Source organism: Mastacembelus armatus, chromosome 2 (genome assembly GCF_900324485.2).
Source record: "Mastacembelus armatus chromosome 2, fMasArm1.2, whole genome shotgun sequence".
NCBI classification, from domain to species: Eukaryota; Metazoa; Chordata; class Actinopteri; order Synbranchiformes; family Mastacembelidae; genus Mastacembelus; species Mastacembelus armatus.
Window position 1 is genome coordinate 10,256,360 of NC_046634.1, and position 20,670 is coordinate 10,277,029.

The window sequence follows — 20,670 nt, forward strand, 5'->3', positions numbered from 1 at the left end:
CGTCAGAAAACGCACTGACTCCACTTTTTATCACCAGTGCCGCTGCAGGACGTCGTCAGTCTGGAAAGAATCCAGAAAGAAGCCTCCCCATTGGCTGGAGGACACACACAGGGGCACATTGTTGAGCTGGCTCCGCCCACTTTGCTCGGCAGGATGTTGATTCAGCTGCTTCCTGTTTTCAGGGGCCCTCCAGTCCCCACTGCACTGGTTCCCAGTAAGACCCCCGGCATCTCTGCCAGGGGACCAACCATCAGAAATCTGGTCATATTTTATCTTTACGTGTCCAGGTGGTTTAAAAAAAAGGCACATCTGGATTGACAGTGTTTATTTAGCAGCATCATAAGTTTCAAAGACTTTTATAAGGCAGGACGGTTTTATTTATATGGCACATTTCATAAAGAAAATAAACATGTAAAACAATAAAAACCAGAATAAAATCAGTCTGGCATGTGTCCTGTCATCCCGTTCCTCTTCATCCTCCTCCTCTTCCTCGGCTGAGCAGGAACACATTGGTGCTGTTGTTGCTGAGCTCGTCCCGCCGGGTCGAGTTTGCCGCGTGCTCGGTTTCCAGGAAGTCGGGAGGATGCTGTTGTTAGGCGCGGAATGCGGTTGCTCGGCGACGACAACAAAGAGCTGCCTGTGATATTTTAGGGAAACTGAGCATCAGAATATTTCCGCTCATGAATGTCTGAGTCGTCTTGTTGACGCGCTGAGCTCTGTTGCACCTGAAGGCACCACATTGATCCCACGTGCTTCTTCTGTCTCTTCCAGATGCGTTTGTGAACAGTCAGGAGTGGACGCTGAGTCGAACGGTACCAGAACTGAAAGTGGTGAGTCCCAGATGTTCCTCCTGTCCACACTGAGTGAAGTAATCACCCTGACTAAGCTCTTTTTACACTAAAAACACAAAATGTGGGAAATACTCACACAATGCATTCTGGGTGTTGTAGGATTTTACACCGTAACGTCATTTTCTCCAGTTTGATGACCTGGTTCAAATATTCCTTTAATTTCAGAGTCAGTGTGTTTTGAACTCTGCTTCATGTCTCCCCCAGGGCATTGTGGGTAACCTGGCCAGTGGTAAGTCAGCGCTGGTCCACAGGTACCTGACAGGAACCTACGTCCAGGAGGAGTCACCTGAAGGTAAGAACATGGTTGTGTCTGTCCGAGACCTGGCTGGGTCTGTTTTTGTGCCACACTTAGGAAACTCAGACCCCCTAAGACCCCCTCAGACTCCCTCAGACCTCCTAAGACCCCCTCAGACCCTCAGATCCATCGAGAAATAGAAAAGAAGAGCATGTTAGTTGTGTCTGTCGATGAGTGAACGTAGAACAGTGACAGCGGCTCTAGTTTCAGATGTGGAACATCTAAAGAGGGAAAATGTGCAAATTGGAGTGAACTGGGATAAAAATCTAGAGCAGCAGTTCTGACTCTGGGCTGTACGGACTTCTGCCTGTCACCATCACTGGGCCAGAGCGAGATTTAAAAACTGAAACTTTCCTGCCTCAGTGAAAATAATGATGCAGTGTTGTTAATTGGAGCTGGTTTATCTGGTCCATCCATGCTGCACCCACTGACTTTATACCTGAGCTGTGGGATCACAGAGTCCAGTCTGTCAGATCCAGAACCAGGACTATAAATAACTACGTGTCCTGCTTTACCTTTCAGGATAAGGTTTTACTGCAGACGTCCGTATCGTCCTCAGTGAAAAACAAAAGGCTGACTGCATCTTCCTGTCCAGTCTGGCAGGCCCAGCTCTGATGGCCATATTCTTCATGCAGTATTAAAGCTGCAGGGCTGCCAGATCCCCCATGTACTGAACAGAGCAGGAGCCTCCTCAGGCAAATCCCCTTTCTGTGTAAACCCTTTAATATTTCACTGCTTGGGCCTTTTTCTCCCTGGAGGTCGGAGAAGCTTCCTCATCGATGCTGCAGACACAGAAACAGCTCGTTTGAGGAGGGAGGGGACAGTTTCTGCTCTGTGGTAGATGTAACTAACTTCCTGTGTGCCTGGGTATTTATTCCTGAACCCTAATGAGAAATTGAACCCCTCGCCCTCGGGATTGATGCTCATTAACCCTTCCTGACCTCTTTGCATGTTTAAAGCCATGAAGCCAAGAAAGAGTTTTCGTAGGAGGGAAACTTTGCTGGCTTTGTTCTGCACGGACCCACCAGGATTCAATCCACAAACCAGTTTTAGCTGCTGGTCCCTGGGCACAGAAACTAGGCCTTGGATGTTTGGAGTGCACACCAGCCAATGAAACGGCTTAATTTCTGTATTAAATTGCTGTTGGTCACAGATTAACTGATAACACAGAGTTTTATTCAAGAACTAAAAGAGTCCGAAGTGGCCTGCAGAGATATGGAAGCTGGGGACTAAGTCCCAGAACCCCCAGGGGTGACTGGGGAATCCCCAGAGCGGATCCTTTCTGAGGTGTGCATCATAAGAAATGAGAAAATCTTCTTAAAATGCCCCATGTGGCTCTGCAGCTCTGGCCTCCAGGGTCACGCTGCTAAATGCCCAACGGTCTGTTTCCACCGCCGGCCCTAATTACACCTCAGCTCTGCCAAAAGCAACACGGCGCGGCGTTTCAGGCCGCTTCACAGGCTGTAACCGAGCCAGCACTTTGATCTCATTACTTGGCACCGCTGGCCATCGAGGAGGCTTGTTCTAAAAAACAGCAGTTTGAAATCGTTGCATAACCAGAGCGAGAAATGAAAGGAGCTTAGAGGGAGGAAAAGAGCAGGGAAACCGATGTGTTGTTTTGAAATTCCTGAGCTAAAAATACGTGGCAGCCTGGATTCTCATGGCTGTTGATTGGGAGCGGAGTTGGTGGCTTGTGAGCGGCAGAGCGACCGCAGTGCCACAAAACCACTAACCAGAACTATTCTGGTCCTGCAGACTGGAGCCTCGGCTGCACACAACTCACTCACAGCAGCCCCTAATAACCAGAAAGAGGCTGAAAAACGGTTTTTAGTCTCGTCCGTCGGCCTCAGACACTTCAACGGTCTTTGTGCTGCGTTCAGGGACACCCAGACCTGGAGCTTCCCCAAACCTAAATTCCCAACTAATGATTGTTTTCACTGGTCTAATAATGAGACGCATTTTTATGTTAGAACGTTTGGTATTTTTGCTTGACAAATTGTCTGACTGTCCTTGAACGCACCATCAGTCCCTGCTTGTCACAGCATCTCACCATGACAATAAAGAGGAAAATAAAGTTCACTAAATGTTCACAAACGGATGGACCGGCTGAAATGGACCGGAACCTCCGGCTGCTCTGAAGCGTCAATCAGCCTGAAAACCTGCGAGAACACACTGTAAACTATCCTGACGTTTTATTTTTCAGCCCATAAAACCACTAAACCACTAGTATGCTCTATTAAGGCAACAAAAGCGTGCAACACAACACATGGGGGTTTTAAAAATGCCCCCTTTCCAAAAAAAAAAAACCCCCCAAAAAGTCAAACTCCAGCCGAGCGTTTGAGCAGCAGCACATGGTTTCCATTAACAAAAGAAAGACTCTGGTTGGGAAATCGCCCACAGCCAACAAACTAATGCTGCTGACTTTCTAAACAAAACCTCTGATACGTGTTCATGTCTGAGAATCTGCAGACAACACGCGTTTTAAGCATAAAGACGAATCCTGCTCCAACCGTTCTGTGGGTCGATCCCTGCAAACGGAGCAGGACGTGCACCTGAGAGTCCGGGGACGTCGAGTTTGATTTGTGCGGTATAAGATCGGTAAATAAACGCTGAATGGAACTTTGAGATCCACCAGGGTCCAGGTCTGGTCCCCCAGTCAAAGCCAGAGAAAAGGGAAACGGACAATAAAAGTCATGAGATGCTTCTCACATGTTGATGTTCTTGTGTTGGATGCTCCTTGTATTTTCTTTCTTCTGTGTCTTATGCTTCTTTCTTTTCCGCTCCTGGCTTTGATAAACCTCCATGTTCGGTCTGTTTTGCCCTGACACTGCCCTCTGGTTGCTCGCTCTAACTGTGCATGCTTCGACTGTGGCTGCATCTTTGATGGTTTGTTTTTTGCTTTTTGTTCCCTCTCTTCTTTCCTTCTTTCCGGGTCGCTCTGTGAACTAGCTGACGTGGATGCAGGTAACTACTCTCTTCCTCGCCCTCCTCTCTCCATCCATCCCTCCATCCGTCAGACTCACGGCAGCGTGTTGAGCGACTCAGGTTCAGCCTTACGTTTGGGTCCGGACTGGGCTCCTGTGACGAGGTTTTCTAGAACAAACCACATGATTTGATGCTAATTATTGACAAATTAGTCGGAGCCGAACATGCAAACTGTGACATTTACTGCAGTAACACCACACAGTAAAAATCCTCTGTACTGCAGTAAAAGTACAGAAGTATCAGCATCAAAATCTACTTAAGTAGCAGAAGTAAGAGTAGTCATTCAGCTAACAACAGGTTTGTGTTGACTTTCTACCTGCCGACAGGCTGAAACTGCTGAACCTGAAGCTGCACCTGAGTTTGGTCGTAGTTTCCTCGTCTTCATCTCTTCCCATCTTAGCTCATGTGATCTTCTTGCTCTGTTGAAACCCTCACTCTAACATAACTGTGTGTGTGTGTGTGTGTGTGTGTAGTCCGAGCTGCTAGTGCAGAGATGGTCTCCACATGTCGTGCTGCAGCTCACTGAGCGCGCTCAGACTCGTCCGCTGTGTTTAGACATCAGCTGATGCTTAGACTCCATTTTTAGGTCCAGACTTCCTGAAAATCGTCAGAAAGAGACGTTTGTTCCCACAGTGGAACATCTCAGCCTCACAGGGACTTAAAGGAGCAGTACGCCTGAAAATAAGGCTCCATCAGTAAATCACATAAATAATCATTGTAGTGGTTTTAGCCTGTTACTTCAAATCCAGTTCTAAAAGGTAGAAACAGATGATTTTTTTAATGTTTGTTAGAAAATCCTGCAGATAAAAAGACGAGCGACGTTCAGCCGAAGCAGGAGGTCGTGGCCAGGGCGGCCGCAGTTTTCCCAGTGAGTCGTGGGAAGAAATCACATTAGAGCAGCGAGCTGAAGAGTCTGCCCGGTGACCGAAACGTAACCTCAGAACCTTCTGCTTTTAAATCCCGCAGAGACGCATCCAAACGTCCTGTCTGTGATTTACCAACAGAAGGTGGAGAGGAGGAGCTGGCTCTGCTGCTTCTGCTGCAGGGTCACAAATCACAGGTTGTCCTCAAACCCTCCAACACCAAACGCTGTTCTTTTTAAATATCGCAGTTTTAATTGGTTTAATTATTAATAATTTGGACGCCTTAATTGATCTATAAAGCATAAACAGTGAGACTTCCTGTCAGGTTCAGGTGTTTCCTCTTCTTCAAGAGTTAAAAGACGTGATGAGAGTCGGTTGTAGGTTTTATGTCACAAACTCAGGTGGTCGGTTCTGTGTCAGACAGCCGGGTCCTTGTCTCGGCTCTGACCTCATCACCTGTACGTACAGCTGCAGGCGGTCACTATGGTAACACTGTCTCTTCTCATTTTCATACATTTTAATCTTCATCGTCTGCTCCCATTTCATCATCTCAAATCAGTCAATCAGCCAATCAATCAGTCGATCAATCACCGGTCCCCTCAGTGTACGTCTGGATCCGTCCTGACCCGTTTCTGCTGATGTGTCTCTGACGGCTGCTGCTGTTTTCTGCAGGCGGCCGCTTCAAGAAGGAGATTGTGGTGGACGGTCAGAGTCACCTGCTGCTCATCAGAGATGAAGGAGGCCCCCCAGAGGCTCAGGTGAGTACTGCACCTGCACCGAACCCGGTCACCTCAGGCCCCGACTGCAAACATGCACCCTGAGGTCTGCATGTCGGGGCCCGCCCCAACTAATACGATAACAGTCTACACCTTTTATAATCCGTCGAATTAAAGACGAAGCTGGAGACGCTTCATGTCTGTGTAATGTTGTCAGATCAGTTCATGAGAATTTTAATGAAACACCGTTTGGAGCGAGTTAAAAATGAAAAACCAAATATAATCTTGGTAAATGTTGTAAATGTCTTCACAGCTTCTCTGCAGTGAAGCTGATTCAGTTAAAAAGGACTTTTCCTGTTGGCCCAGGATGAATCTGGGTCAGCTCAGGGTTTTTTGTCTTTCCTGCAAACTGACAGGATGGATTTGTGACGTGAGCGAGTCCAGACAGAAAACCTGTGGCTTTATCAATAATTCACCTGTTTTCTTTCAGCTCCACACCTTCGCTGCCCTCCATGTTGTTTCTCCTCCATGTCTGTCGACGTGTCTGTTGTTCTGTGCGTTCCTGCCGATCTGACTGTGGATCAGCTTCTCTCTGAATCTGTGTGTGCAGTTTGCTCTGTGGGTGGACGCCGTGATCTTCGTCTTCAGTCTGGAGGACGAGATCAGCTTCCAGACGGTTTATCACTACTTCAGCCGCCTGGCCAACTACAGGAACACGACCGACCTGCCGCTGGTGCTGGTCGGCACGCAAGGTCCGACACACACACACACACACACACACACACACACACACACTCACACTCTAGACAGTGTTTTTCTAAAGCATTGCTGCCATCTAGCGGTGTATTGTCATGATTACAGTTTAAAAAATACAGGTCAGACCACAGCACAGTGAAATGTACAGTTATTGTTTAGATTGTCAGAAGAATAATTGGAAAATAATTTATCGACTGTTTAAATAATGAATCGTGAACAGATGTTCTTTCTTTCTGCTGTGTGAAATATTTGCTGTGTCCTTGGGCTTTAATAACCGTCAGATGCAGTTTCACGTGGACTCTTTCAGTAAATGCAGTTTCTGTCTTTGGTTCTGTTTAAAATCGTAAACAAAATCGTTTTGCTCAGTGTTTATTCGTCATTTACCGACTTTATGACGATACAGCACAGAGAAGAACAGAATAAATGTCTCAGCTTTGAAAGTATCTGCTGTCTGGATGGTCCATCAGGAACCGTCTGGTTCCTGCTTTGTAAATGTCAGGTTTACTCTCTGTCTGCCTGACCATTGTACGATCCCTGTGTCCCCCAGAGGACCACGGACCACAGTGCGGGACACATCCAGGTCATACAGATGTGGCAGGAGACGTGTGTGTCCAGATGTTCTTATGGTTTGATTTGTTCTGTTGATAAAACCCGTCTGTCTCTCGTCCACCAGCAGATGGCAGCAAAGCATCAGCTCCAAAAAAACACTGCGCTCTTCTTTTTTATTTATTGATCAACATCTTGACGTCAGAGAATCTGATACAGGAAAGATTTAGTCTGCCTGAACTTTTAAACTCTTGTTTAAAAGTCAAAGCTTTTAAATACGTTTTTTTTCTGATACGCCGTTTTGTCCCGTTTCCTTCCAGACGCCATCAGCTCGGCCAACCCCAGAGTGATCGACGACACCCGAGCCAGGAAACTCTCCAATGACCTCAAACGCTGCACCTACTACGAGACCTGCGCCACCTACGGCCTCAACGTGGAGCGAGTCTTCCAGGACGGTAAGAACCACAAAGAGTCCGGCTGTGGTCCTGTGGTCAGGACCTCTGGGAAGGTGACTTTCCCCCCGACACCAGGGCCGCAGCCATTCGGCCGCTCTTAATCACACATCAATTAGGAATTAAATGGACCCGCTCAGCTATTTAGCTCAAACCGAACAGCAATTAAGTTTTATCATAGCGAGGGGGGGGGCGATTAATAAAAGGACCCGACATTATGGGAGGAGGAGGAGGAGGAGGAGGGGGGGGGGGGGGGGGGGGGACGGGGCGAGGAGGGGCAGGGCGTCCGGAGGAGTCAAGGTCCCGACTGATCCGAGAGGAAACCGTCACATCCGGTTTTCCCAATGTTCCCAGGGGATTCCCCGCCGTCAACAAACCGTCTCCTGCTCGCAGGGTGAACTTTTCCACGAACCTGACGCGAGGAGGTCGAAGGTCAACGTCCGAAACCGAAGCAGAAGCCTGAGAAAAGTTTTTTTCTATTACTGCATTAAAGTATCTTCGCACTTGGTGAAGCCCGCGGCTCGTTTCTCCCATTTCCGGGCACGTTAGTAAGAGACTGGTCAGCAGGCTGTAATTACACAGGACTAATGACACGGACTCTGCGGTTAATTAGCTGATCCGCAGCGAGTCCATCGGCCTCTGGCTCCACCTGCCTCCACCTGCCTCGCGTTCAGCAGGTGAGAAACATTTGTAGTCCCTTGATTTTTAGCGAAACGAGACAGAAGGCGAGGAATGAGAAGATTTTATACCAGTAAAATATGAAAATACTGAAGCAAAGTGTGTAGTCATCTGGCAGTTTACAGGTAAATACCAGCTACATTTTAGGGCATCATAAAGAAAAATATGCACAACTGTTAAAACAAACTGTTCCCTCAGTCTAATTCTTTAAAAAGTCGTTTTTTAAATCAGCTGCTCACTGGTTTTTATCAGACACACGGGACTAAACCGTCATTTGCTGGGGACTGTTTTCAGTGGCGGAAGGGTCCACATATTTGGGCTGCAGTGAGTATTAGTGGCAGCAGTGTGTGTGTGTGTGGGTGGTCACTGATTGGACTATAGGAGAAACTCAGCTGTCATTTCCGTGTGTGTCCTGAAGGGGGCAGTGCAGGAACAGGAACTGAGGTGGCGTTCAGGTCCAGCCAGAGCAGGAAGTGATTGCGTGTGTGCTGATCGGTTTTTGGCAGATATCAGTGAATATCACCTGGAAACGATGTTTGTGAGCGAGAAGGAGCTTCAGGGGAAACGTCCTGGGAACATGAACGAGAAGTTTCTGGCACTGGATCACATGATCTCAGCGCTGGCGGCCCAGGAGGAAGCTTTCCACGCTAAACGCTGCCTTATTATCCTCTTAATTATTCCACTGTGTGTGTGTGTGTGTGTGTGTTATTGTCTCTGACACTGTCTCCTTGTATTTTTCTCGTCATTATCCCAAATTAATCAGTTTTTTAATCACCCAGCAGAGCGATGGGTTTAATGTTTTCTGTCGACGCAGGAGTCATGACAGCCGCCTGCAGCTCTGTGTGTGTGTGTCTGTGTGTGTCTGTGTGTGTCTGTGTGTGTGTGTTTCTGGTCGTGCAGTTTAATTTTTTAATTCTCTTGTGTTTATTTTTGTCGGTGTGTTTGTTAAAGTGCTCACATTTTCCCTCTTTGCTCCTTAAGGTGTCGAGTTTTGTGTCTCTGTGGTTTTCATGTGTGTGTGCACCTACTGTGTATTATAGTGTGTGTGTGTGTGTGTGAGTGAGTGTGTGACTGCAGAGCTGTTTGTGATGCATGACTTGGTAGATTTCACACATATGCACACATGAACATGTTTGTTTTCTATAGTTATGAGGACACACAATGACAGAAAGCCTCACCCTGACCCTGGTTCTGACCCAGACCTGGTTCTGACCTGACTCTGGTCCCTAAATTAAACCATAAATCCAGGTGCTGATTGGTCCTTTAACAATCCAAGACACGTACAAACACATACACACACACACACACACACACACACACTTTAATTACTTCTTAGAGTGACCTTAATTTGCGGCGAGCACTTCGGCTCTCGCCTTCGTCTGATTGGTCAGAAACATCGCGTCACCTCACACTCATCTATATGCTTTTTGCTAATATGATAAATTTTTATATTTTTCAGTCAATTAAACTAAACCAGATCAGACTGAAGCCAATAAACACACATTTTAATAATGTGCTGAATTCATTTCTTTTTATTGTTTATTTCTTCCTGCGTCTTTTCAGTCACATCTAGTTTATTGTACATTCTTCAATCCTGGCAGGTTTATGTGTTAAAACTATTCATTCTCTCGTTTTAATTTTCAGTAACATTTACAGTCCAGGGTTCAACATCAAGGATCTATTCTAAATGTCTTAAGACTGAACAGCAGTTTAGTCTAGTGACCATCGTTGAGGCAGGTGCAATAAATTATACAGTTATTTCTTTCAATAATTGAAAAAAACTAAACAGTTTAGTTTGAGGTGTTTTTTATTATTATTGATTTTTTCATTTCTCTATATATTTGTACTTTAGTATTAAGCTGTTAAACGTCTCATATTTTATTTTTCTCACACAGATTCACTAAATCAAGTTGCAAAGATTTTATTTGTTATTAGTCTATTTTTCTTCTTTTAGCCTTAAATCTGAACTTAACTGATTCTGGATTTTAAGTTTCTTGTTAAAACATGTTGGACCTGCAGGCACTGAAGGCTCAAACGCCCTCATAAATCACAAGCAAGTGTGTGTGTGTGTGTGTGTGTATTGATCTCTCGTGCATATTTCCCTGACCTTCGTTTCATTTGGGCTCTGGATCGATCGTGGCAGGCAGGGCTGGTCGGCCGGGGGGGGGGGCGGAGCTTTAATTACAGCTCCTCATATTCAGCTTCATAATCAGCTGCAGCGTCACAGCGACAAGCAGAGGCTCCCGGTGCAGAAACGCTGACTCGCACTAATTTGACATGATTGCTGTGTGTGTGTGTGTGTGTGTGTGTGTGTGTGTGTGTGTGGTGCACTAAAGCGTCCGTGGCGAGCGTTGTGAAGACACTACAGGGTTTGGTGAGGTAGAGCGGCTGCACGCTGAGCCAGGGAGGGCGAGCAGGAAGGTGCCTGAGTGACCACAACATTTAGCTTTAAAAATAATTGGCCTGTTTTTGTGTCGGGGGGAGGACGGGTGAGGAGGAGGAGGAGGAGTGTGTTTCGTCATGGCGTTAAATGCAGCGTAAGGAGGCTTTTCCATAGAGAAACGTTTATTCTCTAATGACTCATTTGGTCCATCAGCAGCTTTGAGCTCAGGCTCAAACTGTGTTTCCTGTTTGAAGAGAACCAAACATTCACGTCCAGGAACCAAAAACCGATAAGTTTGTCGTCTCTGCCTGAAATCGTCTGTCCAGCTGTAAAACCTGTTTCCTAATTTTATAGTTTTAGAAGAATCTGCCCTCGTTTACATGTTTTCCAAACCCCTTTCATTCTTTAAGCAGGAAATTCTCAGGCTCTTTGTTTTCGGCTGAGACTCGGCTGCGTTTGACGTCTCGTTTGCTGTAATGGGAAGTGAAGCCTCGTCCAGTTGGGGTGGGGGGGGCGACCTCTGTGTCAGGGATGGGGGTGATGGTGCTGTGCTCCCTCGTCCATCAGCGCTAATTTAATTAGCCTAATTACAGCGACATGAACCCCCCAACACACACACACACACACACTGTGCTCATCTTCTTCTTCTTCCTAATGTGTGTCAGAGCACAGACGCTTCGTTAACACACATTAATGAGCTGAGACACACTCACACAAAATCCCAGTCTACACACTAACAGACACACAGACTGGACAGCAGGTGCAGCCGACCTGACGCACATCAGAACCAACATGGGCCCCGACGTTTGGTCCTCGTTATTTATCAGTCGGTGACAACAGAAACCTGCTTCACCGTGATGCTGGAGCTGCCGGAGCCATCTTGACTTAATTGACCAATCACAGTTTAATGTCACCGGGAAATGAAGTGTGAGTCGAGCATCACACAAAACGTGGATCTGGATTTGTCAGCTCTGAAAAAGTGTTTTGACAGAGAAGGATGGATGATGTTTTCTATGGTTAACAATTTTAGTAATCCCAACAAATCATAAGGGGCAGAAACTGGCCATTTACATGTCAAGTGAATAACCGTGGGGGCGTCCACATACTTGTGTCCATGTAGTGCAGCGACGGTTTGGTTGTTCGGGGGTCTCACCGAGTGTTTGAGTCTGAAGTTTCATTAAAAACCAACTTTAAACTTGGACCAGACTGTAACAAAGGCACAGCTGCAGCAGGTGTGTGGCTTCGTATTAATGTGAAAAGAGTGAAACAGTGCAGCGTCAGCTTCGCCCCCTCCCTCTCTACGCCTGTGTGGTGCAGCCCCGTCATAAATCTGATCAGAGGGGAGACGTTTCCATTAGGAGGAATGGCAGCTTCTCAGAGCTCAACTGAGATTGATGGATAAAGTTAAATTGCATTAACTGTGCAGTTTAAATATTTAGCGCAGCCTTATCATAACTGTTCTTAACACTTAGGGTAATATACAGCCTGCCAGGTAGAGGACGGCGGCGACAGGTGTGTCAGGTGTGTCACAGCCTCCAGGCCGGTCTGGAGTTTCTAGCCACCGGTAGCCCCCCATCGGTCCAAGCAGGAGGAAACTTGGAGAGGAGCTCGTGTCGGAGCGAGGGCAGGAGAGAGTTAAGACTTTAGTGACTCCATTATCTCTGTTCCAATAAACACAGGCCCGTTTCATGCTCTCACAGATGAAGCCATTGTTTTAATTGGGCTCGTTAAAGCCGTCGGCTTCGTTAATGAGGAGCCGGTCGTAAACATTTACCTCCAGGTGACTCGGGGCCGGGCCAAGGGCAGCAGAAACTCTTTTTAGTGCAAATGCTGTTCACAACACAAACAACGACAGACAGAAACGAAATCACCACTTTCAGCTCAGCAGCTTCACGCCGGTTAATTAAAGTCAATTAGTTTATCGGACACAAAACACAGGAGGGGGAACCAGCAGAGAGCGCGTCGTGATCTGGACAGCGGATGTGGATCTGCATCTGTCCTGAGCCCGGCCCCACGATCCTCCTCGTTCTGGTCTCCACCCGTCCTGAAGACGCCCACTAACAAACACGCTGTCATCCATCAGCCGCCGCCATTACTCTCCCATTATTCGACTGCAGGGGAGGACGGAGATGGTCCGATCAGGAGCTAAAGGTCCACGTCGATCAATAAGACAAACGCCCCCCCCACCCCTTCTCAACAGCCAATCAGAGCAGAGGATGATGGGATCTTTTAGTATTTGAGAGTGAAAAGTTTAGTTTTTGATCTCACATCCTAAAAACTTTCAGCCTCAGAATCAGACTCAGACAGTTTTTAATGTTTTTGTGTGAAACTGAACTGGAACTAAAAGCTGTGTGCGTGTGTGTGTGTGTGTGCGTGTGTGTGTTACAGTTGCACAGAAGATCGTCGCCACCAAGAAGAAGCAGCAGTTGTCCATCGGGCCGTGCAAGTCGCTCCCCAACTCCCCGAGTCACTCGTCTGTTTGCGCCACACAAGTGTCGGCCGTGCACATCAGCCAGGTCTCTCTCTCACACACACACACACACACACACACACACACACAGAAAAGAGCCTGAGTTAGACCCTGGACCCTTTTTTTTTTAAGGCTACTGCTGGTGTCAAAATAAAGGCGAGGCTTTGGCGATTATAACAGATGTGAACATTTAAATATAGATTCAACTGAGTAAAAGCAAATGATGATGGAACACAACAATAATTGTGGCTTTAATTTCCGCCTAAATAAAATCTATACATTTCTGTTTAAAATCCCGTCTATAATTCTGCTCTAGCAGCCTAAAAACACTAGAAAGCATAAAAACAAGAGTGGTGCTGATAAAATAAACCAGAGTCATAAAGCTCTTAATGTCTAGGCAGAATCTAATTGAGCCAAATTGTCCAAATATGTCCAGAAGGTCTCAGGGCGTCAGCTTTTCTACTCCTGTTCTTGCCGTTCAAACACAAACCCACATCAGGTTAATATTAGTTTCATATTATCAAGTTTGTTTTTTATTCATTTTAGTTGTGACAGTGTTTTTAATGTGCAGCAGAAACAGCAGGTACAGTAACAACCCCCCCCCCCCCCCCCCCCCCCCCCCCACACACACACACACACACTCTTCGATCCTCAGGCTTCAGTCCGTCATTGATTTGTCATTAAAAAGCCATCGCTCAGCCCTGAGCACATCAATTAGCTGCTGATCACAGATTTTAAAGTTTAACAAACACCTGCAGCTCAGTTTCCTGTTCCACAACAAAAATCATAAGAACTTCTTCAGTTCCATGTCTGATTGTTTCCCCGGTTCCTTTCTGGCCTCACAGACGAGCAACGGCGGCGGCAGTCTGAGCGACTATTCGTCATCGGTGCCGTCCACCCCCAGCACCAGCCAGAAGGAGCTCCGCATCGACGTCCCGCAGACCACCAACACGCCAACGCCCGTGCGCAAGCAGTCCAAACGCCGCTCCAACCTCTTCACCGTGAGTAGGCACACTCCTGTGAGCGAATCAGACACACCTGTCAGACTGTCCTTTGAATATCTCAGAGGATTAATGAGACTTTGGGTTTTAATGTCCTGGTTTTGTCCAGTAAAGTTGTTATTTCCTCCACAGTCGAGGAAGGCGAGCGATACGGACAAGGACAAGAAAGGCCTGGAGACTCGAGCCGACAGCATCGGCAGTGGGCGGGCCATCCCCATCAAACAGGTGAGGCTGAGACTTCCTGTCTGTTCTGCCTCTGTCTGTGTGTTTGATGCCTCGGCCTTGATTAACAGTGAAATCACACACTTGACATCAATTAGAGCGACGGGCTCTCCCGGGTCCTCCAACCAGATCATTAGGCGGAGGAGAGGGAAGGGATTTCGCTGTCACTCCCTCCATCGCTCTTTCCTTTCCCGCCTCCTCCCCGTCCCTTGTTCATCCACTTCATGTCTTCTCCCTTTCAAGCTGCTCCCTTTTCTTCCTGAGCTCTTTGATTGGAGCTCGTCTCCCCTCGTGCAGGAGAAGCAGCGGGTGAGGCCGCAGGAATTTGAGGAGGGGGCGGCGTTTAGCGATGGCCACAACTTCGTCTGTAAACTGGTAATGAACAAATCAGGTCTCTGATGAGGGGCCGCCTCGCCAGGAGCGGGCGAGCGAGAGAGAAAATCCCTCCCCAGCTCCCAGCTGCTTCAAACTCACATTTTTCCTCTTCTTCTTCTGTGTTTTAAAGCTCAGCAGGTGGATTAGGGCCATTTGTCTCCTTGATTCAGTTTGAGTGCAGGTCGATAAAACAAGCTCAGTATTTATTACAAGACGACTGTGTTGGGTTTACGTAGCCGAAGGGCCAAAACTGTGTGGAGTCGTGGCGTCTCAGTGTCGTTCAGGTGGATAGTTCGTCCACATGCACCAAAAACGCCCTGAAATCAGACTCCAGCCAGTTAAACGAGCTGATTATTGAGCAGAACAGGTTCGTTATAGCCCAGGATTCATTAGTGTTTGTAGGTCAGCTGATCTAATTCGTGCTAATAAAGGCAGACACTTCCTTATACACCCCCCCCCCCCAGAACAAAGCGGAGGAGGCAGCGCTGTGAGGCAGAGCACCGAGCTTCCTCCTGTTGGATTTTTTGGAAGTGGACGTTAATTGATCTGATGGTTCCCTGTGGTCGCTCTCGGCTCGTCTCTCCGGCCGCTCCTCAGTGTCGACGACGGGCTCGACGCACCGCAGACCTGCCGCCTAATTACACGCCGTGTGTGTGTGTTTGATAAAGGCTCAGTGTGTTACAAGAGATCGCACTTCACATTCAAGGTTCAGCTGCCTTTTCCCCCATTAATGCTCCATTTTCACTGCATTTTCCTTTGAGTGCGTCCCATTAGCACCAGGTTCACACTGTTTTTAATGAGACGCCGCTCGGACGCCGTGTCCCGACACACACACACACACATTTAGAACATGAAGTAACTCAGGATCAGTCCATCAGCTCCGATGTGAAGAGTCCATGTCCTCTACACAGAGACCGTGAAGTATTTGGATTCTGACCCCTGCAAATAACAAACAATAAAATATTTCACCTACATATTGATTTTTTTTGTTTTTTCTCCTGTGTTTGGGCTCCAGGAAACGAGATTCTGTCACTTCTTATTCAGTCTGGTCTGTTTTTATCTCACTTTTCTACGAACGTCACATTAGGGCTGAGTGTGGCTGTCATCTAATAAAAACATAATAATTAGTGGATGAATTGATCAGTTGAGCAACAGAAAATTAATTGGAAACTATTGAGAGTCAATGAATCATGTCAGCTCTGTTTCAATCAAAAGCAGCCACACGTTTGTTTGTCTGAGAGGATTGTTGTGGTGTTGACTGTTTATCTCACAAAGCAAACAAACACCATCCTAACCATCAAAATAAGAGCCCTTCACTAGTTCAGGTTCTTTTATTGTGAAATTTTAATGTGGACCCACAGTTGATCACCTGATAATCACTAACCGGCCACAGGTGACGGCGGCCCGGCCGGTGACCTAACGCGGTCCGACATCTGAGACATTTCTGGCGGCACCACCTCAGCTCCAGCCTCCAGTTTTTTGAAGATGCTGTTAGCGTCCAGGTGGATTTAAAGCCAGCACATGGTCACGTCACTGACACGACATTTAACGCTTAAGTCTCTCCAGCCCTGAATACGGCGTCCATTTTGTTTCAGTGTTTTGTCACTGTGCTTATGACAGATAACCTGTCAATCAAACGGTGTGGGCGGGACTGTACTGGCGACTTTCGCCAGGTTTTCTGCTGCTTTAAGAATCTGAATGCGACTCTTAGGGCTCCTGCTGCTGCCCACCTCTTCTTCTGCTTCTTCTTATCATTTACCTACAGGTGTGTGTTACACCTGTGTGTGTGTGTGTGTGTGTGTGTGTGGGTGTGGGTGTGTGTGTGTGTAAGCCACTCGGTCGCCCGTCGCTGATCCTGATCTCATTAGAGAGACTCTCAGCGCGACTCGCCACCACTCGAGGTGACAGCGGTTCAGCTCAAAAGGGGAACGCCTTCGTTAAGAGAGTCCAGCGCTCATTAAAAACACACACACACACACTCGGAGGCGAGGGTTCTGCAGCTGACTCCCACTCTGACACAGTAAACCAGTACTAGTCCATGTTTCTACGTCTACACACACAATTGGAGAACACATCATTCTTAAAAGAATTAGATATTAAATATGAGACATGTAAAGATGAAAAGCTTCGTGTGTCGACCTGCTTCAGTCCCTTTAAAGAATAAACACGTTATCAAGGAAACGCACACAGTCGAAGCTGAAACCTGCTGTTACGATGCTCCGCCGCCACATCAAGCCACGGAGGAAACTCGGGCAGTACCGGCAGCTGATTGGCTGCTTCTTCTTCTGCTTCCTTGAAGTGAGCGGATGTGTCCAGCTTTGTTTACAGAGGCTGTTGACGGCGCAGGGCTCCTCCGACATCTGCTCCACGCCGCTAATTAGCTGATAATTACCGCAGAGAGGGAGAGGCTCGCTCGTGTCTCTGTCGAGCGACTGACCGAGGCGCTTTGAAAACCAACAGTCTAACAAATTAATTTCCTCTGACACATCGGCCGAGCCGCTGGGACCACACGCACGCACACACACACACACACACACACACACACACACACCGGAGAGGCTTTTTCCTCTAAACCTGTATTTACTCAGCAAAGGTTGACTGAGCACCGTTCTGGTTTCCCACTTGGGAGCTGCCCAGTACAAACACAGCCTTTTACTGGTGCACACTCCACAGCTCCACTGCAGCAGTTTGGGCACTGAGCAGCTCGCCCAAGGCCAACGCCGTGATGGATAATGACACGAGGAAGCCTGGGCTTTCCCTGCACCGGAGCAGACTCAGATTAGAAGTTTAATCTCTTTATTAGAGCGGGATCTTTAGCCAGTGATGCGCCTTCATCCCAACTGTATATTTCCACGTTCAGCTCTATAACTCCAGATGTGTGACTGTGCATAATTGTTATTTGCTAACCGGGCTTTGGCTTCTTCCAACCTTCTCTGTACCAGTGAGCAGACTGGATTTGACTCTCCTGGTGTTTATGCAGCCTGATAATCAGACTGAGCTGCAGCCGTCTGTACTGTAAATGTTCTGTTTGGGATGGGGGGTTAGGTCTAGTGGAAGTCGGAGCCTCAGGAGAGGTTGTTGTTTCTACACGTCTTCCGGTGTTGGCTGATGATTTTTCTTTTACAGAAATATGAGATTCTCTTCTCCAGCCTTCAGTGAGCTCACCAGCTAAAACACATCGCTGCTCCTGACTGAGCTCTAACCTTTCACCTGCCAATCTTCATGACCTGATCCCCAGCTCTCAGAGTCGGGCCCTCTCCGTAATCCGCCCGTGCACACTGGTGCTGCTTCTTTGTGTGTAGTTAATAGATTTCCCGACCTCCAACCGGACGACCTCCCACTGTAAATGAACAGTCTCTCTCTGAGCTTCACTCTGAGTCAGACTGGTTCTTGCACAAGTCTCAAGGCCTTGGACGGCATCCTCTTCTTCCTGTGAGGAGCTGATTAGTGTCGTGGTTGTAATTGCCTCTCGCGGGGTTGCAGACGAGCGCGGGGCTGGGTGGTTTTGACAAGTCTACTCGTCCCCCCTCGGCGCTGGGCGCTTTGTAAGGAGTTAAATTGGATGGTTAATTCGGGTGTTATTTACCCTGTAATTCATTAGTTTCGCCCCGCCATTGGCAGCGGGCAGGCTGTAATTTCACGCTTCGCAATAAAAGATGTCTCATAATCTGCTTCATTTAGCAGCCAAAGAATTTAATGAAATTAACTGCGGCCCTAATTAAGACGGTGAATATTAAAGACCTGCTATCAAGGCTTTAACGAGGGTGACACGATCCGCCTTCCGCCGGATTGGAAAAATATCATTTCCCTGGGAAAGGTTGTCACCGCTCGGAGCCATTTTGGCCATGATGACATTTTTGTCATGCACACTAACCCCTGGAAATTAGATTTTTCTGGGGGTGGGGGTGTGGAGGATGTGTTGCAGGGATGTCTCTCCCTTTTTTGTTTGAGAAATAATTAAAACAAGGAACACAGGCGTCAATCAAAGAGCATTTTTAGATCGTGCTCATTACGCCTCGGCGTGGCGTGCTCCACGGAGCGCTCAGAGTTTTTCTTTGCCACGGGGGTGTTGCTCCGAGCACGCTGCAAATGTCCCTGTGGTGGCTTTGTTGTTTCACACCTTGTTTCGCAGGCGTGTGTGTTCGGAGTATTGTGTACACTCGTCTGATGATGAGCTGGACGAAAGCGACCCGAAGGTCTCTCACAGAGGAAGAGTCTTGTTTTCTTCACATCGTGTCCCTCTCTGAGCGTCGGAGCCAAGCAAGGGGCGAGGTTTTTTATCCACTAATGAATTGAGACTGCTGAAGTAAGGTTTGGATAATTGAGTTTCTAATTAATTACCCAGAACTCTTATCAGATAAATCAGCTCCTCTTTAACCCCCCTCTTCTTCTGTGGTGTTTTATTTGTTCTGGTCTCTATCCGGCTCCCCTGGGCCTGCCCTTCGCTGTCCTTGCCTCATCGACGCCGACCTTGTCGTGGAGGCTGCTGTTCGTGTGCGTTCTGATGAGTCCACATGGAAATTAGTCCCTTAAACTGGAAAACTGGCAGAACGTTCATCGGAAAGTCCCAGATCACAAAATACATAAATTCAACTTCCATCTGTAATAAAAATGATTCAGGTTCAACACAGGTGTTTGACGCTTATTTCCATTTTCCAAAGAAAAGAACTTATGTGAGAGAATATAATTAATAATTTTGTTAAAGTGACGTTACAGTGCAGGAGTCTACATCAGGTCTGTATTGATTTTTATTTCAGCAACAGTCGTTTACAGTGTGATTGTTGTGAAGTCGGTCAGGAGCTGACTGTGACAGCAGGCAGGTGGTTTCAGGTGGTGTTTACCTGGAGCGAGTCACACGTCATCAGCCTCCTTCCTTTGTTTCCTCCTCCTTGTCTTCTCAGAGGATCCCTGATCAGAGGAGTCCACGTTTCACTGACCTGCCTGTAATCTCAGACTCGATACAGACCAACAGTCTGTTTTGTCTGAGAGGATGATGGATGACCTGTGGTGGTGCTCAGGCCGGATCAGATGGCCGCTATGATAGACCAGGGAGAATCCAGCTTTCCTCCCACCCGCCTTCAGCCTGCACTCTGCTGCCGTTGAGGGGGTGACACCTCTAATTTAGGCTCCCTCTCTCTGGGGACGTAGAAGAACAAAGGACCCCGACCCCTTTGAGATCATCCTGTTCTCTGGAGGGTTTGTCCACGTCTTTTCCATTGATATCTCCTCCCCTGTATCTCCTGTAGGATCCGCTGTCAGTCCCTTCAGGAGGCCTGGGGAGAGCCCATTGTCTGGGGAGAATAGGGGGTGATTGAGTGATTAGAGAGTAGATTAGTCTCTATCAATAGACCGGCAGCCTCCAGGAGGAAACAAACCTTGGGAGAAGTTCCTTTATCAGACCATTTCTTTCTGGCAGGGCTTATTTTCACACAGCGGAAGGCGATTGTTGTTTTTAAGGAGAAAGTGTGTTGAGTTTTAGGTGTTTCAACCTGTCGTTTGATCCACAAACTTCCCATGGGGAGACAAAAGAAAACGCACATTTCTGACCATACCTTTGTCTCTCCTTGATCATTTCTCTGCTGCCATCCAACATTTTCCTCTTCCAACATGTCCGACATGTGACTGCTGTGGTCCTTCATCAGGACCCTCAGGTATGGGCCTGTGAACATATTCGGATGCGTCGTCTAACGAATGACTTCATCTCTTGGCTTCCCTCGAGCTAGCGACCTTTTCTTAAGAACTATGCCGTAATACTTCAGAGGAAGTGTCTCAGTGGGAAAGGACAGGGCGTGTCCGGGGGCTTTGGTGTTTTTTGGGATCTGGATCTAGTATTTATGTGTAATGTAAAGACTTCTTCCACCACTGTTTGCTGCCCATCCTTACATTCCCAGCTCCTGAACACAGCTCACAACCCTGGCTAATGTCCTTGGACGTTTTCGGATGCCTAACAAATGACTTCATCTCCTCACCCCCCCTGAGCTAGCGACCTTTTCTTAAGCACTACTCCACAATACTTCACCGGGGCGGAGAAGTGCCTCGGTACGGAGAGGAGAGAGTATATCTGAGGATGTATTTAT

At 47.5% G+C, this 20,670-nt stretch overlaps 1 protein-coding gene across 2 annotated transcripts in view; it reads left to right on the forward strand.

The window, feature by feature from the left end:
• The window catches only part of agap1 (ArfGAP with GTPase domain, ankyrin repeat and PH domain 1), a 107,722-nt gene that overhangs the window by 46,211 nt on the left and 40,841 nt on the right, over nt 1-20,670 (forward strand). For both annotated transcript variants that reach the window (XM_026301624.1, XM_026301623.1), the window contains exons 2-9: nt 772-830; nt 1,056-1,143; nt 5,667-5,752; nt 6,321-6,462; nt 7,333-7,467; nt 12,914-13,041; nt 13,841-13,996; nt 14,129-14,221. In XM_026301624.1, the coding sequence (XP_026157409.1) occupies nt 772-830; nt 1,056-1,143; nt 5,667-5,752; nt 6,321-6,462; nt 7,333-7,467; nt 12,914-13,041; nt 13,841-13,996; nt 14,129-14,221 (887 nt within the window). The remainder of the gene's footprint in view (nt 1-771; nt 831-1,055; nt 1,144-5,666; nt 5,753-6,320; nt 6,463-7,332; nt 7,468-12,913; nt 13,042-13,840; nt 13,997-14,128; nt 14,222-20,670) is intronic.